The sequence below is a fragment of the Mya arenaria genome, chromosome 13 (assembly GCF_026914265.1).
Source record: "Mya arenaria isolate MELC-2E11 chromosome 13, ASM2691426v1".
In the NCBI taxonomy this organism is placed as follows: Eukaryota; Metazoa; Mollusca; class Bivalvia; order Myida; family Myidae; genus Mya; species Mya arenaria.
Genome location: NC_069134.1, coordinates 12,347,599 through 12,371,476, shown reverse-complemented (window position 1 = coordinate 12,371,476; position 23,878 = coordinate 12,347,599). Strand labels below are relative to the sequence as shown.

At 36.1% G+C, this 23,878-nt stretch overlaps 3 protein-coding genes across 6 annotated transcripts in view; 1 reads left to right on the top strand and 2 right to left on the bottom strand.

Moving 5' to 3' along the window:
• LOC128212800 (apolipophorins-like) overlaps positions 1-10,782 on the bottom strand; it is a 51,471-nt gene extending 40,689 nt beyond the window's left edge. Inside the window, exons 1-11 of the mRNA XM_052918119.1 lie at positions 10,695-10,782; positions 7,188-7,244; positions 5,672-5,832; positions 5,184-5,426; positions 4,077-4,229; positions 3,614-3,812; positions 2,842-3,097; positions 2,267-2,432; positions 1,850-2,029; positions 1,507-1,656; positions 823-966 (exon numbers count right to left, since the gene is read on the bottom strand). Coding sequence (XP_052774079.1) covers positions 823-966; positions 1,507-1,656; positions 1,850-2,029; positions 2,267-2,432; positions 2,842-3,097; positions 3,614-3,812; positions 4,077-4,229; positions 5,184-5,426; positions 5,672-5,832; positions 7,188-7,244; positions 10,695-10,749 — 1,764 coding nt within the window. The 5' untranslated portion in view covers positions 10,750-10,782. The remainder of the gene's footprint in view (positions 1-822; positions 967-1,506; positions 1,657-1,849; positions 2,030-2,266; positions 2,433-2,841; positions 3,098-3,613; positions 3,813-4,076; positions 4,230-5,183; positions 5,427-5,671; positions 5,833-7,187; positions 7,245-10,694) is intronic.
• A 1,557-nt stretch (positions 10,783-12,339) lies between these two features.
• On the bottom strand, positions 12,340-13,284 carry LOC128215032 (uncharacterized). Its single transcript, XM_052921764.1, has one exon. It carries the CDS (start codon positions 13,282-13,284, stop codon positions 12,340-12,342), a length of 945 nt encoding a protein of 314 aa, XP_052777724.1.
• A 935-nt stretch (positions 13,285-14,219) lies between these two features.
• LOC128214820 (uncharacterized) lies at positions 14,220-23,174 on the top strand. Of its 4 annotated transcripts, none has more exons than XM_052921489.1 (5): positions 14,220-14,432; positions 17,027-17,138; positions 17,821-17,973; positions 20,290-20,441; positions 20,786-23,174. In XM_052921489.1, the coding sequence occupies exons 1-5, from the start codon at positions 14,340-14,342 to the stop codon at positions 21,530-21,532; spliced, it is 1,257 nt and encodes a 418-aa protein (XP_052777449.1). In that variant the 5' UTR covers positions 14,220-14,339; the 3' UTR covers positions 21,533-23,174. The 4 variants fall into 4 exon arrangements, with proteins under 4 accessions (XP_052777449.1, XP_052777450.1, XP_052777451.1 ...); XM_052921490.1 differs by having other exon boundaries at positions 14,226-14,337; XM_052921491.1 differs by lacking the exon at positions 14,220-14,432 and adding an exon at positions 14,437-14,539.
• Positions 23,175-23,878: the final 704 nt, after the last annotated feature.

Below are 23,878 nucleotides of genomic sequence, written 5' to 3'. Positions count from 1 at the left end.
TAGCACTGTTGCTATTTAATACGTACATAGAGAGAAAGAACATTTTATGGTTTATGAAATGACTTCAAAACATTGCTCATGCTTTTTGGCATATGTGGTACACTAATTTTAAACCATAGATAAACAATACAGGCATCACACCTTGTGTCTGTTAATTGATAAATTAAAGCTATTTCAAACCAACAACAATTGGTACCTTCATTCCACAAGAACCCTACACCCTCCCAAACCCATCCCTTCAATACCCTTAACAATACTTTCTCTTCCTGATCTGCACAAAGAAATTTTGACATCAGCACATATATGTTACTTTAGATATGAACAGAAGATTTGTCCCATCCTCTCTCATTCCAGTAGTCAGAAAACCACACCTTAGCTCTTATACCTTCTCTGAGATGTCTTCCCAGTAACCCCTCCCCTCCCCATACCACATCGATCAGAATATCTCTGGCACCTTTAGCCCATATGTCACTTACCTGCTTGATTGATTTCCTGTTGCTTCCCCTACCCTCTCCCCCATCCATCAGAAATCTCTCTGGCACCCTTAGCCAATCTTACCTGCATGATTGATTTCCTGTTACTTCCTCATCCCCTCTCCCCAAACCATCAGAAATCTCTCTAACACCCCTAAGCCAATCTTACACTGACCTGCTTTGATTATTTTCCTATTACTTCAGTGTTTCTCTCATTGTCTCTATAAGATACCCTTTCAGACACATGCTTACAGTCAGATATGTCTTGAATTATAAAACTTTTATATATATATATTACTATAACACCTCCCTCAGTCCCCTCAGAAAACCCTCCCATACCACTCCATACCTGATTGCTTTCCTCTGTCTTTAGTGTGTCTCTGATCTGGTCAATAACATATTCATTGGGACATTTCATTACTGCCAGGTAGGCATGGATACGCAGCTCTGGATTCCTGGTTGTATCTCTATACACTCCCATCAAGTTGTTTCTCTAAAACAACAAACTAGTGTATGTGACACTGCCATAGAGTATATACTCTGAACATGCAAGTCAATAAGATTTAACTAGCATATATATGCATCTAATTGTTATAAGTCATATCAAAACCTTATAAAGATATTTTAAAAATAGAGTTTAGATAATAATTGGTGGACAAAGTTTAAATGTAACATTGACCTTTTCCCTTAATAACTAGTTGAAGAACCTTTGTATCAAATTATCCTAAAAACCACTGAATGAAAATGACCATATCTAAGCAACTGTTATACCATATTATGCTGTGTATAGGATGCTTGCTAGCATAGCTAGAAAACAGGCAAAAAATTGGTGAAAAAATGGTAGAATGTTAATAAAAAAGATAGGACGCAGCAGAGAAAATATCAAAATCAGACCCGAAAATTTAGGTTGGTAAGGTATTATAAACTGATAAAAATGACTAGACACATTTGAATATGACAGCTGAATATGACATAAATATGACATTTAACCATGGCATACACATATGACATTTGAAAGTACACTAAATCTCACATCTGCACCACAGCGAAAGTTTCTAAAGGCCTGTATTGCTGCCACCCGGACGTCCATCGGGTTATCAGTATTCTCAATGCAGTTGTACAGGGCTGGAATAATGGCCTCCCCGTTGCCCGTGTTTCCAAGGGCTCGCAATGTCATCATAATCTGGGAAGGTAAATGTGTTCATAGACTTTATATCACAAAGTCTAAGCCTTGTGCATTTTTTTTAGAATGATCATGCTTTTAATTAAAATCAGTAAACTGACAAATGTCCGTTTTGGTCTGAAATGAATATTGAAGACATTAGAATATACTTCACCAGGTATCGTAATAACACTTTCCTGTACTTATAAAATACCTTTCTGAAGTTTTGTTGGTCCACCTTGCATCCCCCATCCAGGTTTGTTCGGAGCATGTCAATGAAATTCTGGACCTCTTCTACCTCTACACAGAGTGGGTTCACCCGGCAGTAGGACTGAACCATTGACGACAGGGGAAGCAGGACACGTGTTTCAAATGAGGGCAAGCCAAGTAACTCCTGGAACAAATAAAAAGATATTTATATTTCCAGCTTTATGAAAGTTTCAAATAAGGGAAGGCTAAACAATTTCTGATACAAATAGGATGACAATGATGAAAGTAAAAATTGCATACAGAACTGTAAATGGATAAAGACTTGTATGGGGACAACATGCCTTACTGTCTAACATTATAAATATTAAATACGAAGTTCACATAATAGCTCTTGAAAGATCATTGGATATGAATGAATCACCTTGGCATATTTGATCATCTGGATGGTCGGGTTGCTGACAAAGGCAATGGATGCAATCCACATGTCGGCCATCTTGCCCGTCACATCCTCGTTAGAGACAAGCGTCTTCATCAGCTCCACAGAGGCATCACTTCCAACCATTGGGAATGCATCCAGGGCAAACTTCCTGCAAGTTAAGATTTATAACATGTTTGTAATTCAAAGTCCCACAACAACTGTGTTATGTGCTAAAATGGTTTTCTATTGTTATTGACAAAACAAACCATGTTAATGATGATTTATTAAAGATATATAAAATGTATGTTCACATACACAAAAGAGACAAAAGCCTTTTCTCCAAACCATGGACATGGGCCTTTTTTGGGGTACATGCCATAAGGCCCTTGTATGCTATTTGGCAAAACAGTCAAAATGCACTATGTGGAAGTCATTGGGACCTCCAGTACTACTTCAAGATAACAAACATTCCATTTAAACAAAATACTCATCATACTCAACCCAACACATTCGAAAAAAGTCATAACCAGATCAAGACAACAGAGTTCTACATAGCAATTTTTTACATGTATCCATACCGGGCTCTGTCAACGTTACTCTTGCAGAACGAATCCCTCATTACTTGGTTGTACACTCTCTTTAGGCCGTCAAAGTCCATTCTCTTCAAGAGTGAGACAAGGGTGGAGAACTGCCGTGAGGTCTCCGGCATTACCTCCGTTGCCGTGGTTTCACACAGGTCACTGAGAAGGTCAAGAGCATCTCTAGTGGAGAGGTCTGAGGTCACTGTTTCCGGAGCATGCTCAAAGAATGGCTCCTGTGTTGGGCCACACTCAACTGTAATGAAAATGGTGTGTTTTTACAGTAAAAAATGTTAAATCATCTTTATAATGGTGCTAGTCAAATGTTGAATCTTTCTCAGACATGTATTTGGTAAAATATGTTAATTATTTCAATGGACAATTACTACATTTACATACTGTAATACAAATAATTCATTTTATGTTATACTGCAGTAAGCATCAATAAAGACCAATGCTTGGACTAATGGTCTCTTAGATCAAGAGCTAACACTTGAATACCAAAACAAACACTTCAAACAATTACATACTAATTATCATTGGAAAAAATGACAGAACATTTATGTGTGCCATGATAAAGAACTAAGTAAAATGTAGTGCTAGCATGAAATAAAAACAAGTGATTAGAAGCAAAACCTGACAAATCAAACTGACCGTGTTTTGAAAAAGCAATATTTTGATTAAGATGGGTTTTTTGACTGATTTGTGAGATTTTTTTATTAATTATAAGATAAAGTCATATAAAAAAATATATCAAAAAGGCATTATATACCCAGGTGAGTATTGACTCCATCTTTCTCTTGGACAATGTTCAGCTTCTGTGTCACCTCTGTGGTGGCACCACCCTGGTCTGTGGAGAATGGCCGGAAGACATGCACCTCATGACACAGAGCACTTTTCAGGGTTCCGGAGGTGCTTACTTCCTGGGTACATGTGTGGGTACCCCTCATCAATGGCAGTGACTTCATGACCTGAATCAAAGATCAAAGTGCTCAAGTGTTGATTCCTATAATTGACAGATAACCATGGTTTGATATACAGTGAAAATGGTAAATGAATTTCAACATAATTTTCCATAAAATGATAGTTGTATTAAACAAAATTACAATGTTTAACACCAAGGTCATATCATTGAAATCATATTTTTGTCAGTGTTTATATGAACAAAACTGTTTTAATAGACTACATGAATTGTTTTAACAATATTTTGTTGAGTAAACTTCAAGTAAGCCTACAGATGAGATTCTAAATGGTGTTGTCTGGATGGCGCTGTTGAAGCCCTGTCTGTTAGAGCAGGAAGATAGGTCTTTGCTCTTCTTCACAGTGAGAAATCGCCAGCCACGCTGCGCAATGGTGTACTCTGTTTCACACTTCCCAGTCACATCACTCTAGGAAAGCAGAAACAGTGAAATAAAACATGAGATTAAGTGGGGCTCCAGCTGTTTGTGGGGTTTAATCGGTCTTTCTACCTGAAACACAGGTAATAAGATAAATACTAAGATCATTTCCGTGCATGTTGACCCCTCCAGCATTTGATTTTTCTTCATGTACAGGTAGGAACAAGAGATTACATTGCCTTCATTTTGACTCATTTTTTTAATTTATATTTTATCTACATCTTTTATCATCAAAACCACAGAAATTATAACATAAGTTCAACTTCAAAGTTAGATGTCCTTAACTGAACATCTAAGTATTCAATGACCTCAGAGACGATAGCCTTAATGCCAAAAAATAAAGGTGGATGGAAAAACTTTTTTTTTTCCCTTTTAAAACATAATTATTTTTAACATATAAGATAATTATTTTGTTAATCAACCTATAATATAATAATATATAACTTTTAAAATTACTGTAGATAATGCATTTAAGCCTAAACACATGTCCATTGGTCACATATCCATACACATCTGTGTGCATACAACTGAAAGGTAACACTGTTTATAAAATTCTAAATATTCTTCTTGGAAAGCAATAATTGAGACAGCTTAAAAACATTTCAAAAAGTTGAAACATACTTCATTGTAAATACTATCTGAAATGTTTAAGATCATCTTTACTCCTGCAGATGTGCCATTTATCTCATCAAAAAGAAAACAAGAACCGAAGTATTTTAAATAGCTGATCATAGACTAGAAAAACAATTGATTGGATATGCAGCAGCGGCAGCAGCAGCAGCAGCAGCAGCAGCAGCAGCAGCAGCTTTTTTCATTAGAAACTTTTCCTTTGAATTATAAATAAAACATGTTGAACAACTTTCTGCTGATTAATTTTTGTAGTGTTTTTTAATAAATCTCTTAAAATACAGTTTAATACCTAACTATCAATCAATTTCAACACACCTCAGTTCCCTTAAATTCTTCAGCTTCAAAGTTATCCATTGAGTTCTGGAAGGCCGAGAGAATGCCTTTTTTTATATTGACAGCCCACGTCTCCTCCGACTTGTGTGGGCATACTGCCTGCAGGGAGCCATCTTGAAACGAGAACCGGAGAGGGTAGCGTTCAAACTTCTGGCTAAACTCCTTGTTCACGTCTTGGTCAGAGTATGCCTTCGAGTCATAGGCAAATAATGTTGTGTCATGGACCTGAAAAATGTAAAAAAAGTAGTCAAGATCTTTCTCTTAAAAAATGGCAAACACCAAAAGTCAATGTCATGGAAATCTGTGCTATTTTTTTTTAAATTGTCTGAATATATATATTTCAGACAATTTTAAAAAAATAGCCTACATTTCATTTTTAATTGACATGGCTTTCATTTTATTGAGGAAATAGGGTATCTAGTATCTATGTTTATCTATCTCAGTTTATCAGATGCTAAATAAAGTTTTACCTTAAGAATGAGTTCACATTTTGACTGAACTTCAATATCGACAATGGTTGTTAGTCCGATGGTATGGTGATCCGTGGAAACCCCAACAAGGGATGTGCGAGTTTCAGCCTCATATTTATACTGGTAGGTCTTTCCTGGTGTGTACTTGAACTTACTACTCCCTGCAATATTTTCATAAGAACTTAAACATTTTTTTATGACAATATATATAACAAGGAGCAATTTATTATACTCCCAGTTTATAACTTCATGTATAAACTGATCAGTTTGTTGTCAGCGAATAATAACAAACCCTTCCTACAGATACTTCTTATAAGAAGTATGTGTAGGAAGGGGTGGTTATTATTCGCTGACAACAAACTGATCAGCACAACTAAGTAGACTAGAATGTTTTATCATTTATCGCAAAGCAAAACTCTTTCAAAACGTTATATTGGGTTACAATGAATCCAAATTTAACACAACTGTATTTAAAAATGTATAACAGGTTAGGGACTAGGTCTACACTAGGATGAATTTTTCCCCCACCCTGTGAAATCCTATTCAATGTTGTTTCTTTTAGCGTTCAAATGAAGCTACAAAATGGGAAAATTAATATTTTTCAATGAAAAAATGAGCAATACAGGTTGCACCACATTTCTTCCAGCGGGGGATTATCGACTTTTACCACGAAAATATTTCGTATGATTGGTACAGTAGTCCTTACACTCAGTGGATGTTACTGATTAGGTTTGGCACGTGAATTATTTCTAAAGCAGTTTGGGAAATAAGGGCGGTAACTCAAGCATTATATGTATGGACCAGACATCACTTATTTATTTTTTAAATACCTACACAGTTATCTCCCGTTACTCGAACTTTAGTTTAAACACACAGGAATTAATCACAATCAGAGTATTTCTTCACACGTTTAATTGCATATTTGCGTTACATATTATATTTGATAAAAACAAGATATTCGGGGTCAACGAGCTGATAGTTGTGTAAACAGGAGCGATACGGTACATGGCACGATCATTTAAGCCGAAGAACACACAAAACTAAATAGCAACAAATTGAAGGAATAGCGTTCAATAATTTATTTACTACTGTCACAGTGTGTGTCGGACCAACGATCCCGAACGATTCGCAGAAAATGTCCACTACTAGAGTAGACAGCGTACATGTACACATGTGTGATTCTACCAGTAAAAAAAACACGGATCCGCCACTTTTTTGAAAGGAACTCGTTCACGATTTATAGGGTCGATACGAAATCTATTTTTAAATAGTTCATATGGAATGCGAATTATTCAACGTAGCAACGATAAAACCTTTTCAAAGGTTTAAATTAGCTCAATAATTTAATAATCATTGAACAATGATACAGAAGTTGCTCTATTTTGCCGATGATACAGAAGTTGCTCTATTTTGCCGAAATTGAAATTGAATAATTTTAAGTTTGGATTTACTTAATTCTGTTTAAATGAGTACCTGGCAGTTAACAACACATATTGAGTGTAAATTATTTACAAACCTGAGCATTCTGTGGAGCATGTTGATGGAGAACTGGCGGTCAGAGACCTCGTCGGGCCTGGAAATAAACAACAATATAAAGCCCGGGCTCAGACGTTTAACACTTTCATGTCACAGGGGACACGCACATTTGTAATGTGAATGTTTGTTTGTGTTTGTGATGTTGGACGTTTGTGTTGTTGGACGATGGCATTGGCCCAATAGTGCCACTCCCGTGGTTGTCACATGACCCCCCCCCCCGCCAATGACCGCAGATGGGGTAACTGAATGAGATTCAAGGCCATTCATTTCCATGAGGATGCCCTTCGTAGTATTCCTGGTCAGGAATTACCACATGTATTAATTGTGCGACTATGAACTTTTTGTCCCAAAAAGAGGTTGGATTTGTCTATAAACCATTTATGACCCTTTTCTGCATAGTGGTTTTATATTTATCCTAAAATAAATTTAGTGTGGAAACTATTGTCACTCCCGCCATGCTGATAACGCAAATACCATATATGTGTTTTTAAATGTCAAATGTTCCTCAAACCACTGGCCTTCACAAATTGTTGGCAAACTGACACAAGTTTTGTTTATCATATGATGTCTGAATTCATCACTAGAACAACAACATAATAAACTATTTGTTATCACTCACGAAAAACATGATTGATAAAAAGCGGACACAGCAATCTAGCCCGGTGCTAGGGACTGTACAGTAACGAAAATTCTTCAGTATGAATAAGCCCAACTCTAATATACGCTTGTCATGATAAACTTGTCTTTGAATTTATGAGCATCCCGAGGAAATTAGACCATGGTCATCATATATAAATTACCTAATTCTGGAACTGTTCATTTGTAACTAATGCGAATCAACTGTGCAATAACGAACAAAGATACACTTGAAGATAAAGGCAGAATGCCATTTGAAGGGTTGCCAGGTTGTGTGCACATGACATGGGCATCCTGCTGGTTTCAGGGTCTGCTTGTTACTGTTATACAACCTGCGGGCCGGGGAGTCAACTGAAGAGTCTTAGACTGGCACTACGTAGGAGTAACATGAGTCCAAATGTGAAGAAAATATTGATACGTCGTATGCCACGTTGCATAGTAACACGAATGATATGTAAGAAAGTGCGGTTCTCCGCCGAAGTTGGGAAATGAAGTAGATGTTAGTACAGAAGTCTTTTATGATAATTCGCTCAGAAGCACACCAGCATATGCAAAATGTGAAAATAACAGGCAATACCTTTATACTAAAATCCAAAAACACACACATGGATGGTAAATCATGATTGTTACCGAGAACATGTGTACATTTTTGTTTGATGTGTTCACAAACACGTAGGGCTGGCATCATATTCGAATGTATCTATCCATTTTTCCATAATAAAAATAAGTATTTTGGACGGACGTTTGATTCAATATTTGTATTGCTTAGCACATGTTCGATTTTCACAATCTCTGCACACGGATGTCCAGTCTAAGTGGCCGAGCTAGTTTCTGCAACAAGTGGTTTGATCATACTGATTCTAGGTGCCGATAACAGACCTGCCAGTCAGTAGGTCATTAACTGTAACGACCAATGTTTATGTTTACAACTTCTTTTCAAGGAAGTTCTCTAAGCGCTCCCCGCCATGCCTCAGACACATATCCGGAAACTAAATTATGTTCTTGTTGTTTTTCTAGAACCGAATATCAGATAGAAAACATGTCAATGCTTATATGTACAAAGGTAAGTAATCTCACTCATTTTCTCAGTAACTGTGCAGTTTCCAAGCAATCAGCCGAGTTCTGTCAAAGGCCAGGTCAGCACGTGGCGGTGTTTACAAACAACAGCTTATATTTTCTTTTTGTAAATACATAAACTCATTGTCAATATGACAACATTCTCACCGAAATCCTGATTGCAGTTTGCAATGGTTGTACAATGAAAGCATGTAATAGACGTAACGTCAAATGGTCGAGTTGGAGGGCGTAACGCCACATTAATGACACCAACGGAAATATTTCTTGTTTAGTGCACTCTTTATCATTGTGACTCGAATCTTGGAAACCATTTTAAATAGCATCTCTTTTTGGGTTTGCGCGTTCATAATTACGGAAAAGGAACGATATTTAAAGCCGCAAGAGATATTATAATTGTTATAAACACATGAAACAAATTCATTCCTGTTTTAAATTTACAATGGAAAACTCATATACTTCCTTACTTTTTCTGTTTTATACTGTTTATTTATTTATTATTATTATTTACAGTTATATTGAAGAAATTATATTTTAAGCGTAAAACTGACTCTTTGGTGAAAGCATGCAACGTAGAATTTGAGACAATGTATAGTTTAACTATCTAAAATGAATTATTATAATACAATTTTGTGAACGTTTGACGTAGAAATACCAGAATTTGACGCAAGTGGACAATTTAAAGACATTTTTTTTTTATTCTAAATTATCTCCTGTTCTGCAAACTTTCTGCAAAAAAACATAATATTATAGTTACGTTTATAATACGCACTATCCGTTTGAGCCACAATATATCAAAGCCTTTTAAGTTTCTGTTTCGACCTTGATGAAAATATGGCTAGCTACATAGACAATTTAAAGACAAACTGAATTATAAATAAAGAGCGACCCTTATGTGTTTCAAAATGCTATATATTTGTTCCATATATCTGTGAGTTAAACGATATTTTTTCAATGAAATAACTGATTTACAGCGTAAACTTGTGTCCGAAAGTCGAACAAAAAATCGCAATAAAATATGCTTCTATGGTTGGCCTTTTTTATACCCATTATAATCTTGGGCATATGCTCGTTCCTTAGATACATATTTCTTTATGAAATATGTTTTAACTGCTTGTGTATGATAGTTCGAGCCTTAATCGGTGCAGTTCCGATTTATTACGCTTCATCTTCAAAAATACTGACCGAAAGCGTTAATTAAATTGACGCACTGCTCAGTGAACGTTCATCTTAAATTGGTTAAAATACGCTTATCGAAAACACTTTGTGCTGATTGTAAGTATATAACATAAACCATTCGATATCAAGAACAACAGAAATGGCTAGAAAAAAAAAAATACATCAATCATGAGTAAGAACTCTCAGTGGCCTGACCTTTTGACGTTACGTCGCTAAATTTTAATAGAAAAGACAAACGTCTGCCTAAAAGGTTTCCAACTTATTCAAGATTATCCTATTTCTGCCATTGATCCCATCATAACAGGCACCCAAGCAAACAAAGTGTTTTGCAAGATTTCACCATAATTCTATGTTTCTAGAACAGGAATAATCAAGTTATCAGTTAATAAACATAATATTAAAGGGAAAACATATTCTTAAATCATCATTCGCATTTAATTAATACATATAAAGATCCCCCGTTCTAGTTACCGCAATTTGAGTTCTAATGTTAAATGTCTAATACTGATTTTAAGGACATTCAAATAGTGCCTTAATGGTGTTAATCAAAATTAATATGTAGTGCGCTTAAAATTTATTATCAAAACAGTGTGCTTACCCCCTTGCGAGCCAACCACCAGTGCAAATAAAATAGGTAAGCGATAATCCAACATATCACATGTGCGTCCGCCGAGGACTAGTGCAGTTTGAACGGCCGTGATCGCAATCTGGACTTATATATCAACGCGCTGTGCGGTCCAAAGTTCGCTCAGCATCATCTTACAGATCGTCCGTTATATATACATGAGGGCGATTATCTCTGTTCTGAGGGGGTTAGCGATGAACCACAATGAAAAGGTTTGGAGACCGCGTTGACATGGAAACCGGGTTTTAGAGGCCGAGTATAATACGTCATGTTAGGAAATGGGTCCCTGTCTGAACACTCAGATATTAATACATGCAACAAAATAAAAGATAGACTAGCTACTCTAAATATTGCTATTTAGAGAAGTTTTGATATTTGATCAAGAAGAAAGATAAACGAGGACTGATCTTAGTATAAGAATTCCTATGTAAATACGCTTTACACCGTCAGTTCCATGTTCCGAAACTCATGGAAACAATCACACCACTTTGTTTCTTATTATTATTCTGAAAAGTGTAGAACGACGGCAGTTAAAATTGAAGCAGAAGAAATACCAATCTATATTATAGATAAACCATAAGTATTTAAGCAACCAACGTTTGTGGACATTTAAGTATGTCACAGTGAAGATTTAGATAACTTTATCAAACGTGTCTCTTAAAATCAGCTTATCACATTTCTAATGATTACAATAAAGAGCATCACCCCACCTTGTTAAATCACTGTTCATGCAGGTCAGTAAGTGTCCTTAAAGGTATACTATACAATTTATTTAATAAAAAAAATATTCAGGCAAGGCTAACGTTTTCAGTGAGTCAGCATTTCTTGGTCATTATTCGTAAGTCATGTATGCATATATATATACACAGTCATATATTTCCATTTACCGGAGTTGTGAGGAATCTATAAATTACGTCGGAAGGCAACATTTTGTATAAAATAATTACTTAAATCAAAGATAACTGGCCTTTGGCAGAACTCAGCTGATTGCTTGGATTAGTTTCCTCAAACACTTCAACAAACCTGTTTCAAATATAATGTTTTGACAGTGCTCCGTCAGACGGCCGTATTGTGAAAAGGTTTTTCGAAGTGTTCGAAGAAACTAAACTTTCGATCAAACTCTGGTAAAAGACCGAATGCGGAGCTCCGTAAGAGGCGTAGACTGCGCTATGTTGCATCTAAAATGGTGAAGAAATAGTGAAGTTATCTTTGTTTTAAGTTTTTATTCGAAGCAAAATATTGCCTTAGAACGTAGCATTAATGACGCAATTCATCACGCGGTATACACACCTTGTGGATAAAGCGGCATCAAATTTGAAATCTCAATATTTCGTAGAGGTTAGGTTAATTATTATAGTTTCAGTAATACAATAAACGTGGATGGTGGCCGTAACAAAATAACCAGTCGTTCACAATTGTTGAAAAACAAACGAATTCAACAATTCAACATACTCTAGGTACATTCATATAATGTCAGAGATACACCTATGCTGCATACAGCATGCACAACTTGGAAATATCACATCTTAATAAATATACACTTGTAGAATAGTATCAATGTTATCAATGATCGTATTGATCAAAGTCAAAGAGTGAATAAACGTCATAATTCGGTTCATTACATGATCTCCTCCATAAGCTCATGCAGGATCTCCACCTCTTCCGGCGTCGGTTCATAGTGGTCGAGAGAACCGTCCTCTTTCACAATCACCCCGGGCATGTATTTGTTCATGGAATCTTTCACCAGACCCTTGACGTTTAAAAACTTGTCTGTGAACGCACGGACGCACGGACAACATATCAAGCAACAAGGACAGCCCGTCCCGAACGCAAAGACAAATGCAACCGGGTCTCGGATAAAGCATATGCCAAGAAATGCAAAACAAGCGACGCTCAATAAGGTCGTCCCTGCATATTTTGCAATGTCTCGATATTTCCAGTAACTTGCTTGTTTAAGCTCAGCGTCCGTAACTTCATCCCAGACGTCTGGCTCATCCTTGCCGCCGTTTGCTCCAGGAACCGTGCTTTTAGCCCCTGGTAAAGATTGTCTCCACTGTTCTCGTGCGGCACGTTTATTTCTACGATTCTCCCTGAATTTTGATTGTCTTGCTAGTCTATTCACAACTATATCTTCGTCGTTGATATAAGGCGGTTTTACTAGCTGAGACTCAACTTCCTTTAAAACATTCAGTAAATGCACATTTTTGTCATATCTGTCAGAGAAAGTTTCTTCAGTATCGTCAGAATCACCTTCGTTAAAATCATCTTCAGCGTAATTGTATTCCGGTTTAATATCGTTTAACTCATCACTTTTACCTCGTGTTATTCTGTAAGGCTCATACTTAAATGATTCGTGTTCGTATGTAGACGAGAATTTCCCAGGTTTCACTTGATCTAACTCGAGTAGTTTTTCATGAGCTGGGGATAATCGGACGTGCGTTCTTTCGGCATCCCTACCTACCCTGTAAACTTGTTGATGTCGGACGATCACATTGACGTGTCTTGGATTACTGTGACATCCTTGAATGAATAAAACGAACAATATAAGGCATTTCAGCAGCATTCCAGTTCATTTTTCCAAAATAATATTATATATCAATATTATGTTTTCAGCGGTAACATGGACGTGAACTCCATTTGCCGTGGCGGTCGGATATGACGTTCATTGAATAGCACGTGCTATTTAGCGCCTAAAGTTTAGTTTTTCCTTATCCGCAGCCGCTCTGATCAAAGTCAATGACGTCATTACTGAAGGTCGAGATGATCGAGACTGACAACCTTCCCGCTCTCACATAGTATTCATTAAAAATGTTTACAAGATACGTATATAAGTGAAGGACTGAATGACTGAGGAGCCTCAGTGGGGTCAGTTTCAAAAAGATTCGAGTTAGTCAATTGTAGTCGAACTTGAACTTGAATATCTAAGCGTGTCATATATTCGTTATCATTTCCTGCACCCTTGTGCACAACAGTAGCCAGTATTAAAAATGCACTCAAAGTTAAGGCTGAAATAAAAACAATCAACGTTTTGTCGTTTGTGACGAATTACAGGTTTTTAAAAAGGAGATCATTTAGCTTAAATCCTGTATTGAAACAGGCCCCTGAACTACTGCCAATGCATGGCATGTATGGCATATATTCTTATAGTATATCTTAAATATTAGCGCTTCGAATGTTTGTAAAATACTCGCACTTTTTTAATGCAAAATAGTGCAAAATTAGTTGATAAACATTAATGCAATTCGATATCATAACATGCTATTTCCGGGGACGGTCCAGTATTGGATGATTCCTGGAAAAAATATTGGCTTTACATGTTTATTTAACATCCTCTATATTATAGTTAAAAATGTTACATTCTGGTATGTCGTGCGCATATGTCCCCCCCCCCCCCCTACACACACCTCAGGCATCCGCTGGTGGCGTTTGTTTTTTAAATGTTGATATTAAGTTGAATGTAACCTGTTTCATAACGGCAGTGCCTTTTTAGTGTACTGTAACCTTATAGGGAGCGTGTGCAGTGCAGTTGTTGTCGACTGATAGTTTTAAACACATCGTGTGCTAACTCAAAAGTGTACTGTAGGCCTAATATGTATTGAAGTGCAAAACCTTATCTGTATGTATGTTAGAGGAATATTCACGTTAAGTTTTGCCCGCACATCCTTTAAACAAAACGTGCTCAACGATAGTTCTACTTTCGGTTTCACTTCCGTAAGTTTTGTACGGTCAGATTAAACAATGAACGAGTTTTCCGGAAATGCTGTATATTCAACTCAGTTACTGTATAAACATTTAACACAAATTCAATTGTTAATCAGGTATAATGTTCTAAAACCTTTGCTTAGCCACATAGTCCACTTGGTCAATCCCTAGTCCAAATAATTGTAGTTGACGGATTTTTTTAGATTTTTGATATGGCAAATCCTTCATGTACAAATTGTTTAGTATCAAAAGTGGGTAGTTGTTCCGATCAGGATTCCAGGTTAAATCATATAGCGTCTATGAAATATCATAAAAACAAGAAATATTACCAGATAATGTTATTTCATATTAGTTCTGTACACAAAAAATAAATATCCAACTTATAATTATGAGTTTGACGGCTTTTCTTCATTTGATTCTGTCAAAACATAACGATATATACATGAAGGGCACCTGCAAGGCTTCAATGCACAGTTTTAAATAGCTCGGAACATTTCGGCCATGGCCGAGTTGTTATGATTGTATGACGAGGTCTATCTCGAAGCTTTGTCGGTGGAGGCCGAGTTATTACGATTGTATCGAGTTGTTCCCCTTCCCATAATTGTTGTCTGTGTCAGTCAACTTTCCTTTTATTGGAAAGGTAAACAACTTGTTTTAATGCATTAAATGCTTATTAAGTGCAAAATAACATTTCACTTACATGGTAAAATATGAATATAACTCTTTATGATCAATTTCAACCATAAAATACTTCACTTAAAACAATTTCAATATTTTTAAAACACCCCCGTTTTTTGCACATTCCCGTTTAGACGTTAGGGATTGGAAGAATCCCGTATAACACGTATATTATTTCAGACTAGGTCAATCCCTAACTACATGAAGGATTTGCCATAATAGTCCACTTGGTCAATCCCTAACTACATGAAGGATTTGCCATATCTAAAATTGTAAAAAAACATCCATCAACATACAATTATTTGGACTTATAGTCCACCTAAATGTCCATCAGCGAGTCTTTTCACGATTTTTTTTACTATGGCAGACTCGAGCCAGCGATACATAAGAAATGTCAAAATAATAAAAAAAGTATCCCTGGTCGCTCATTATTGTAGATACTTAGCCATAGTAGTGCATGATTACAATTTTAATATTTGAACATTCATATGTTCCTGGCTAACCTTTTCTTAAGAGTTTAACAAAGCAAAAGAAGTCTTTAGATTTTGTACTTGTTCAGTGAGGCATGCATTCTCAGCCGCTTTTGTAAATAATTCAGCAATGGTTGACTCTTTCCAATTGTTCTATAGTCAGCTTAAGAGCAATCGTGATTTTTTTGTATATACACTTGTAGCAGTGATCAAAATGATTTCAAGCAGTATTTAGCAGGGTCTTAATGTATATGTTTTCCAATTTTATTGTCATTTTTCTCACAACAGTGAAAACTTGAAAAAAAATAATCCTGGAATCCATGTTCTGCTGTGTTTGTTTCTGATTGTAAAACAACCTTTGTTCATTTGAATACATAAGCTTCAAGTGGTTAAATTTTAAAAATTTGATGCATTTACACGTTTAAATTTCCGAAAATGCAAAGGCCAGGCTTTCTCCAAATATTTCGTTGAAAAAGCACTGTTAATTCCGCAAGCCCTGTATTAGTAATATGCTCTTGGAGCATGCTCAAATTCTTGATTTTGTACCGGTATTGAAGGTTTTGTTAAAAAGCCCTTGATGCCAAGTAGTGCTTTATTGTAATAATTTGTCTTTGTTCATTTATAATGCAGTATTTAAGAAAAGTTCATAATTATATAATCCAATGAATTACTTTGAGCATCTGTAACAAACGGACAAAGTGACCAAATTGAGAGAGGCTCCCATATGTGTCATGTTAATTATCAACAAGAATTATCAACAATCTTCATATTGCAACAGTCATGTGAGCATTTATAATTTGGATGATGTTCTGAACCGCAATTGTAGTTAACAGCCATAAGGTATTTTAAATATGTACCATATAAAAAATTTTTATGTCCTGTTAAAAGCACATGCCCTTAAAGATGCATCGGGGGTCTTTTCGTGGATCTATTTTCTGATTCTGCTTACCTTAACTCTTACCTAATTATACAATTTTTTCCAATGAAAAGTATTCTATTGGCCCCAGTATGGAGCACCTGCTAAGAGAGCTGATGGCAGACATACACAGGTGCAGATGATAAAAGTCATGTGGTAATGTTTTAGTTTCATGTGCAAATGTGCATGTGATCAAAGTAGGTTTGGAATAAATTCAAGTCAGTTTATATTGAAAAGGTATGCTTGACAATTTTCTCCAAATGTTGTACTCAAAAGCTTTGCCTACATGTAGCATCAAAACTGGCTTAACTCAACATGTACACACCTGGTAACATTAGCTATAAATAGCTTTTGACCGCCTTGTTTATTACATTGAATATATGATAAGGTCAAAGCAATTTTCACAGGTTTTTTGTTCTTTATGATATTCACTTCCTTCCATAGATAATATTCAATTTATTCATGTATATTGAAGATTTGATTTGTATATTTTTCATTATTTAAAATGAGGTGAATACGAAATGTACACATCACTTCAGATTTCCCTGAAAAGATTCTTGAGAAACCTCTGCAGCATGCCTCCCAGGAAGAGGAAAGCAGTTTCTGGGGCCGGGGCAAGCCCAGCCAAGAAAGCAAAAGCAGCGTCTGCTGGTAAGTATGGTATTACCATTAATGACACATTCTGAAGTATTGGCATTTGACATATATATCCATTTCGTTGCTACAGTAATTTGAGAAAAGCCAAAACATAGTTGCAAATACTGTGAAACCAAGTTGTTGATACTCATGAATATATATTAATATTAATAATAATATATATAAAGATTGTTTTTATAGCGACTCAGTAGTGTCAACCTGCAGAGCAAATGGTTGTGGGTTCATTTCCCACTATATGCACATTGCAATTTGTGCAGTCTGTAAAATTTGGCACCGGACATAAATGACTCAGAAATGTACTGGCGTATGATCATGCTGAAGACTATTGAAAATTGATCTTAGTCTCCATAATTCGAGAATATATTCAAAATGGAGGCAGAACGCATAATCGGTTACATTATATAGTGCCATTCATAGTGTCTTCTTATGGAGCTAGTTTTTATAGTGATGCGTTAGCAGCTCCTTCTGCAGAACTAGAGGCCACGTTTCTTTTTCCACATAGCATTTTTGCAGTTTCTTACATCTATTATACCTGCTTTTGAGGTAGTGATAATAATCATATTTTGGGTTCTGTTCATAATCTAATTGAACTATCAAATGGGCCTGCAGTTTATTTCACTGGAAGTAAAAAACTTGTTTCTATGACTAATATCTCCTGTGTATTTTTCACATTAAGGTCAGACAGAGGATCATTACAGTGAGGACAAGAATTATGTGTTTTTCTATGGTAACAAGTGTGTGTTCAGTCAGTTTCATCCGGCAAAGTTCCGTGATTCTGAGGGACGACAGTATAACTGTATGGAGCAATACATGCACTTTCACAAAGCAGGTATGGAATGTTACTTGGTCATGCTGTGACTAACCACATAATCATGAAGTTTCAGCTTAGCTGTTCGCCTTTTACTGTTAACACTACAACATGGCCACAAAATGCCAGCTCCACCACTTAACGATGGTGCTAATAAAATGAGCTGTTGACACGTCTAAAGATACTAAACTACATGTATATCACACTGCAATACAGTGCATTGAAGAAATCCTGACATGACTTCAAAGACGAATGTACGCATTTTGAGAATAGGATAGGTAGCCATATAAGGAAAATAAAATATTTTGATGAATTTGGAGGCATGCCAGAAATGCTATGGACATAAATCAGTGCATGACTTTCACTTAGAGATACAGGTTCAAAAAACAGGATTCTTGCAAATAAACATATATGTTACAAGTCAAAACCTTTATGTTACTTTGGCCACAAATTCTCAACACTGCCATCACTAGGGCAACAGCGCCAAGTACAAAACATAATAGTTAAATTTGTATGCACCAGAATGTTTTTACAGTGTGTGAAAGCAATGAATTATACTTGAAATGCTAGCAGATCTCAAAATAGGCACAGGTCTGACTTGGGAGAAAAGCTACTGGCTCCACAATTCGAACAATATTGAAACAAAATGGTAGCCAGCCTGCAGTAAAAGTGTTATTACAAGGTACCACATTCTCTGATTTTTTAAATATGTTCATTAAAAAATATATCAAATGAAATATAAATCACGTTCATACGAGGGGTGATCCAGAATTACGTGGACTTCTTACATATTTTCTATATTTTTCGTCCAAATCATTTTAAAATTCATGCGTATCTTATTTGAAGTATTCTGCATAGATGGTATGAAATTTAGATCTGTAAAATTTATGAGTATTGAAAAATTACGGGTTCTTAGATAACAGGAACGGACGGTCGGCGCACCGACTAAAATGAACGTTCACAAACGTTTTATGTATCTCTTACAACATGCTTTTCTTCCATGTTTTTCTATGAAATTCCGCCAAATTACGTCATATTAAACGCTGACTTCATACGAATATACTTTTCAAATTTCTGACGTCATTTCCATTTAAAAGTCGTAATATTCTGACTTGATTACAAGCACAGTCTGGGATACAACATGGCGTCATTGGACTTTGAATAAGCGTGAGAAGATAAAGATTTGCGTTGAATTGGGGAAAACACGGACACAGATTATGATAAAGATGGCCGAGGTGGAGATGAAGCAACATGTGCCGTTCATTAGCATTTAACTGGCATTAACGATTAAGAGAACAATGATATTTCATAGAAGACGATAAGGAAAAGGGACAGAAAAAGACAAGAGGCACGACGTTTTCGACGTTGGTGAAGAACGTCATCAGAGGGGATTGCCGTTTGACAGCACGTCGTAGCAAGCATAGTCGGGGCAGGGTATGGAAGTCCAAAGGGTTTTAAGAGAAGATTAAGGCGTGCGAAAAGTTTGTGCGAGATGGGTCCCTCAATTGCTATGAAAGGACGAGAGAGAAAAATGTATGCGTTATTCAAAGACTGCAAAGATTTGCACAGGAAGGTGAACAATTAATGAACCGGGTTACTTCGAAAAGGCGTTATTTTTTTTAAATAATTAATTAATTATTTTTTTTATATTAATATTATTTATTTATTTTTCTATTTATTTATGTTTATCATAATATATGAAGTTGACTATGCGTCAGTGTTGGTTGGTAAACTAAAAAAATATGACGCTTTATGAGCGCAGCGTCATTGACGTCACTGGACTGTGCCGGTCGGGTTCAACCATATGTCGTAATATGATTGTAATTTAGCGAAAATTCAATATTTTGCTCTGAAAATTGCAGGAATTATATAAGATATGTTATATGTATTGAATGTGAAGTTTCTACGTTCTATGTGAAATGATATTTGAATTATTAAAAAAGTCCACGTAATTCTGGATCAACCCTCGTATGTGTTGAAGTAAAAACAGGGCACAGCTGCAACATGGAAGTGCTGCCAGCTCATTTTCTTTGCACCACCGTAAAATGGTGGAGCTGGCGTTTAGTGGCCGTGTGCAATGAAAAGTACAATGCCGTTCGAAGCATGTTGTTTGACATTGAGTAGAATTATTTTTGAAAGCCACTTAGGGTACTAGGGGAACTATGTGCCACATCTTTGGCTCAATAGGAAAGTGTTTGACCATACTGTAGTCCTCACTATTGTTTCAAACATGTTTTAAATGTTTGTTTTTTATGAAAATGCTGTTATTTATTTGCTTGCTAATAGAACTGTCAAACCTCAAATGGTATTATTATATTGCACTTATTTCCCTCTCAGTGACCTTTAAAGATGGAAAGATGCAGAAAGCAATTATGGAAATTAGTGACCCCAAAACCCAGAAGAAGTGTGGACGTCAGGTGACAAACTTTGACCAAAAAGTCTGGGGCAGGGAGTCCATGAGAATTGTAAAGGAGGGAAGCAAGTTGAAGGTATTTTATGTGTAGGTCATGTAAACATAATGATACTCCTGTGTACATTTTGTATTAAAAATAATTGATTTTTTGATGTCATTTGACTAATAGCCAGTTATTGTAAAATTATGGGGACTTTTTAGTTTTATAGTACCCAACGATATGTCCCTTAATGGCATATGACGTGTGTTTAGTGCATTGTTATCACATTCACACCTCTGGCATTATGGGTCAGTCGTTGTAAAAAAAAGACAAACGAACAATATACACAACAACAGAGTTGTAGGCTAAAGGCTTACTATTCTATTTATTCAACAACAAAACATCGAATATTTCAGTTTTTTCTCTTTTTATCTGTGCAGTATAACCAGAATCCAGCAATGAAGATGATCCTTTACAAGACTCGCCCTAAACAGCTAGTGGAGGCAAGCCCCAGGGACAGACTTTGGGGGGTAGGGATGGGACAGAATAATCCCAACATACATGACCCCAAATGTTGGCGGGGAAAGAACCTGCTGGGTATTGTGTTAACAGAAACCCGGGATGAGCTAATGAAAGCAGACGGCATGTTTGAGACAGGGGAGACATCTGGGGAGAAAAGTGAAGTCAAAAGCAATAAAGGGGAGGTTAAAATTGAGGTGAAGAAAGATAAAGGGGAGGTAAAATGTGAGAAGAATGATAAAATGGAGGTAAAAAGTGAGGTGTCAAGAGATAAAGGGGATTTAAAAAGTGAAATGAGGGATGAAAGAGAGGTTAAGCATGAGGGAAAGAGAGAAAAAGCTGATGTAAAAAGAGAGAATAGTGATAAAAGGGAGGTTAAAATTGAGGTACAGAGTGATAAAAGGTTAGAAAGTGGGGCAAAGAAAGATAACAGGGAGGCAAAAAGTGAGGTTAAACAGGTTGGAGGAAGTGAGTTGAAGAGAGATAAAGCAGAGGTTAAAAGTGGGCCAAAGAGTGATAAAAGGGAGGTAAAAAGTGAGGAGAATAGTGGTAAGGGAGAGGTAAAAACTGGGATGAAGAGTGATGGAGAGGAAAAAAAGGAGGTGAAAAGTGATAAAGGGGAGGTAAAAAGTGAGATGAAGAGTGATGAAAAGGAGGTAAAAAATTAAGTGAAGAGTGACAATTGGGACGTAAAAAGAAAGTGAGATGAAGAGTAATGGAGGGGAGGCAAAAAATGTAATGAAGAGTGACAATGGGGAGGCAAAATGAGGTGAAGAGTGAAATATAGAAGATAATTATGATAGGACACTTTTTTGATGTCCTGTATCACGTTTAGCTCATTGTGTAAATATGTGCATGTTTATACTGATACAGGTGGTAAGAAAATAGTTCTTTTTTTTGTAATTTTCCTTTCATAATATGCCTCCTTCCAATAATTCTGTATTTTAATGCTGTTTGTAGTTCTTACAGAAAAAACTGCACTCTTATAACTCTGACTGTAAAATTCCTCTTAGAAGTGATGTATTTCTTTGTAGCTTACTGTATATAGCCTTTTATAGGATTTCTGATTCCATACAAAATGTACATTGCTGACATCATATATCAACACTTATAGGAAATGAAACTTGAACATTAACCTCTCATTAGATTGGAGATTAGTAAGTGCAAGGGTATATGAGCCACATGGCTCATTAATAGTTAATGGGGAGGTAAAAGGTGATAAAGGGGATGTAGAAACTGAGGTTAAGATAAAATTGGAAAATGATTTTTCCAGTGATTTAGAAAATCTTTTAAACTTCTATTCATAAAATAATTGTCATTGGCACATCATATTCTTGGCAATGTTTCCGTAGCAACCACTGCTCTCGTTATGACTTAATAAAAATAGAAAACCGATACCTTATCCACTCACCCACAGGAACCTTTTGGTGGTGTTAGTAGTTTATACTTTTAGCACATTGAAGGGTCAGTTCAACCACCGCACACCTATCCTGGGCAGAACCAGTACTAGGTGCCTTCACCTCTGCAAGGAACTGACAACTTCTGTACATGCCAGGGGCAGTGGTACAGTGCAAATGGTCGTAGAAAGGATTTCATAACCAATCACAACAGAAGTGACCTTGTCCGCCCGGGAATCGAACCCCGGGTTATCCGATTCAGAGTCCAACGCTCTACTGATTGAGCTAACCGGGTGGACCTTTTCACGGGAACCTTTAATAAGCTGATGGATATTTATACCTTTTTTGAAAACATTGGTAGCATCATGTGATAATGTAATTCAACCAATTGCAATTGTTTGGTTATAAATTATGCAATTGTGGACTTAAAAGACAATATTTTAGCATATATCAACATTTGTTGGGTTCCTGACAGCAGTATCTTAGTTTTAACACTTCTAATGATTTGCCACACTTTATTTCGTAATAGAAAAAAAGCAACGTAAAAAGTGGATTTTACATACTATGAACGAGTCCCTTAAGGCAACTGTAGTAATATCAATATAAACTTTTCAGGATTACTTACCGAAATGTCATTTGATTGAAACAAACACAATAAAACATTGAAAGCAAATGTATGTCCGATGGCCCGAAATTGCGCGATGCAGCTCATATGCTAATAGGTACGTTATTTTATGAAAAAAATGTTGATGTTATGTCCATTCATCTGCTCTTCTGTGTGCACGCTTGTTTACATTTATTGCCCTTGAATACTGACACTTGTTGTTTAATCCATTCATATCTAACATATTTTTAAAAAAAAATCTGTGAAAAAGATGATTTATGAATAATAATTATTAAATCATAGAAATGATTTGTGTTAAGTCTTACAAATATTAACAGATCTTTGTGAAACTTCTGGATCCCCCATGCCAGGTGGGCAGCATACACATAGTTGTCCAGTTATTGCAGTGGTTACCGCACTCACTTTAAACATAGGCAACCTGGGTTCGTTTCCAAGCCTTGGCGCATGTGAGTTTGGTTTGTGGTAACCAAGCTGGAGAAGTGGGTTTCCTCCAGTTTCCTCCACAACACAAGACCACACTCGTGTAAAATCGTGCCAACGAGAGTGATTAATATAATGTTGTAATATCTTTTTTCATAATAAAGTAAATATGTTTAAATTAAGTTGTCAACTATGAAACAGTTCAGATCCAGTCTTATCCAATATGAGTTACAATGTTTCTTGAGGTATAAGAAATCATGAGCATGATGAAAATTTGTAAGACTGCTTGAAATGTTGAAATCGGACCAAAAATCATGTGCTTTTCTCTCTTGCTTTGGAGTTTTTCATCCATGAGTGCCATTCAAATAGCCTCAGACACTGTAGAAGTAATTCTTTTGAAAGGCATAATTAGAATGCTATTGCTCTTGTTACGTTTTTTATTGGGATGTTTGATTTTTTCAAAGAGTACTTAATAACATTCATCCATAAAATATCAAACATTAATTGAATTAGTTAAAAAATTGTCTATTTAACAAGGGCCTTACAGTTTTTGTCAAGCCTGCTTGTAGTGG

Excerpts from the sequence above, each read along its gene's own strand:
- LOC128214820 (XM_052921489.1), top strand. The coding sequence starts at position 14,340 with ATGTATGTTAGAGGAATATTCACGTTAAGTTTTGCCCGCACATCCTTT. Across the intron at positions 14,433-17,026 it reads CTACTTTCGGTTTCACTTCC|ATTTCCCTGAAAAGATTCTT; the intron begins GTAAGTTTTGTA and ends ACATCACTTCAG. Across the intron at positions 17,974-20,289 it reads CATGCACTTTCACAAAGCAG|TGACCTTTAAAGATGGAAAG; the intron begins GTATGGAATGTT and ends TTTCCCTCTCAG.
- LOC128215032 (XM_052921764.1), bottom strand. The coding sequence starts at position 13,284 with ATGCTGCTGAAATGCCTTATATTGTTCGTTTTATTCATTCAAGGATGT.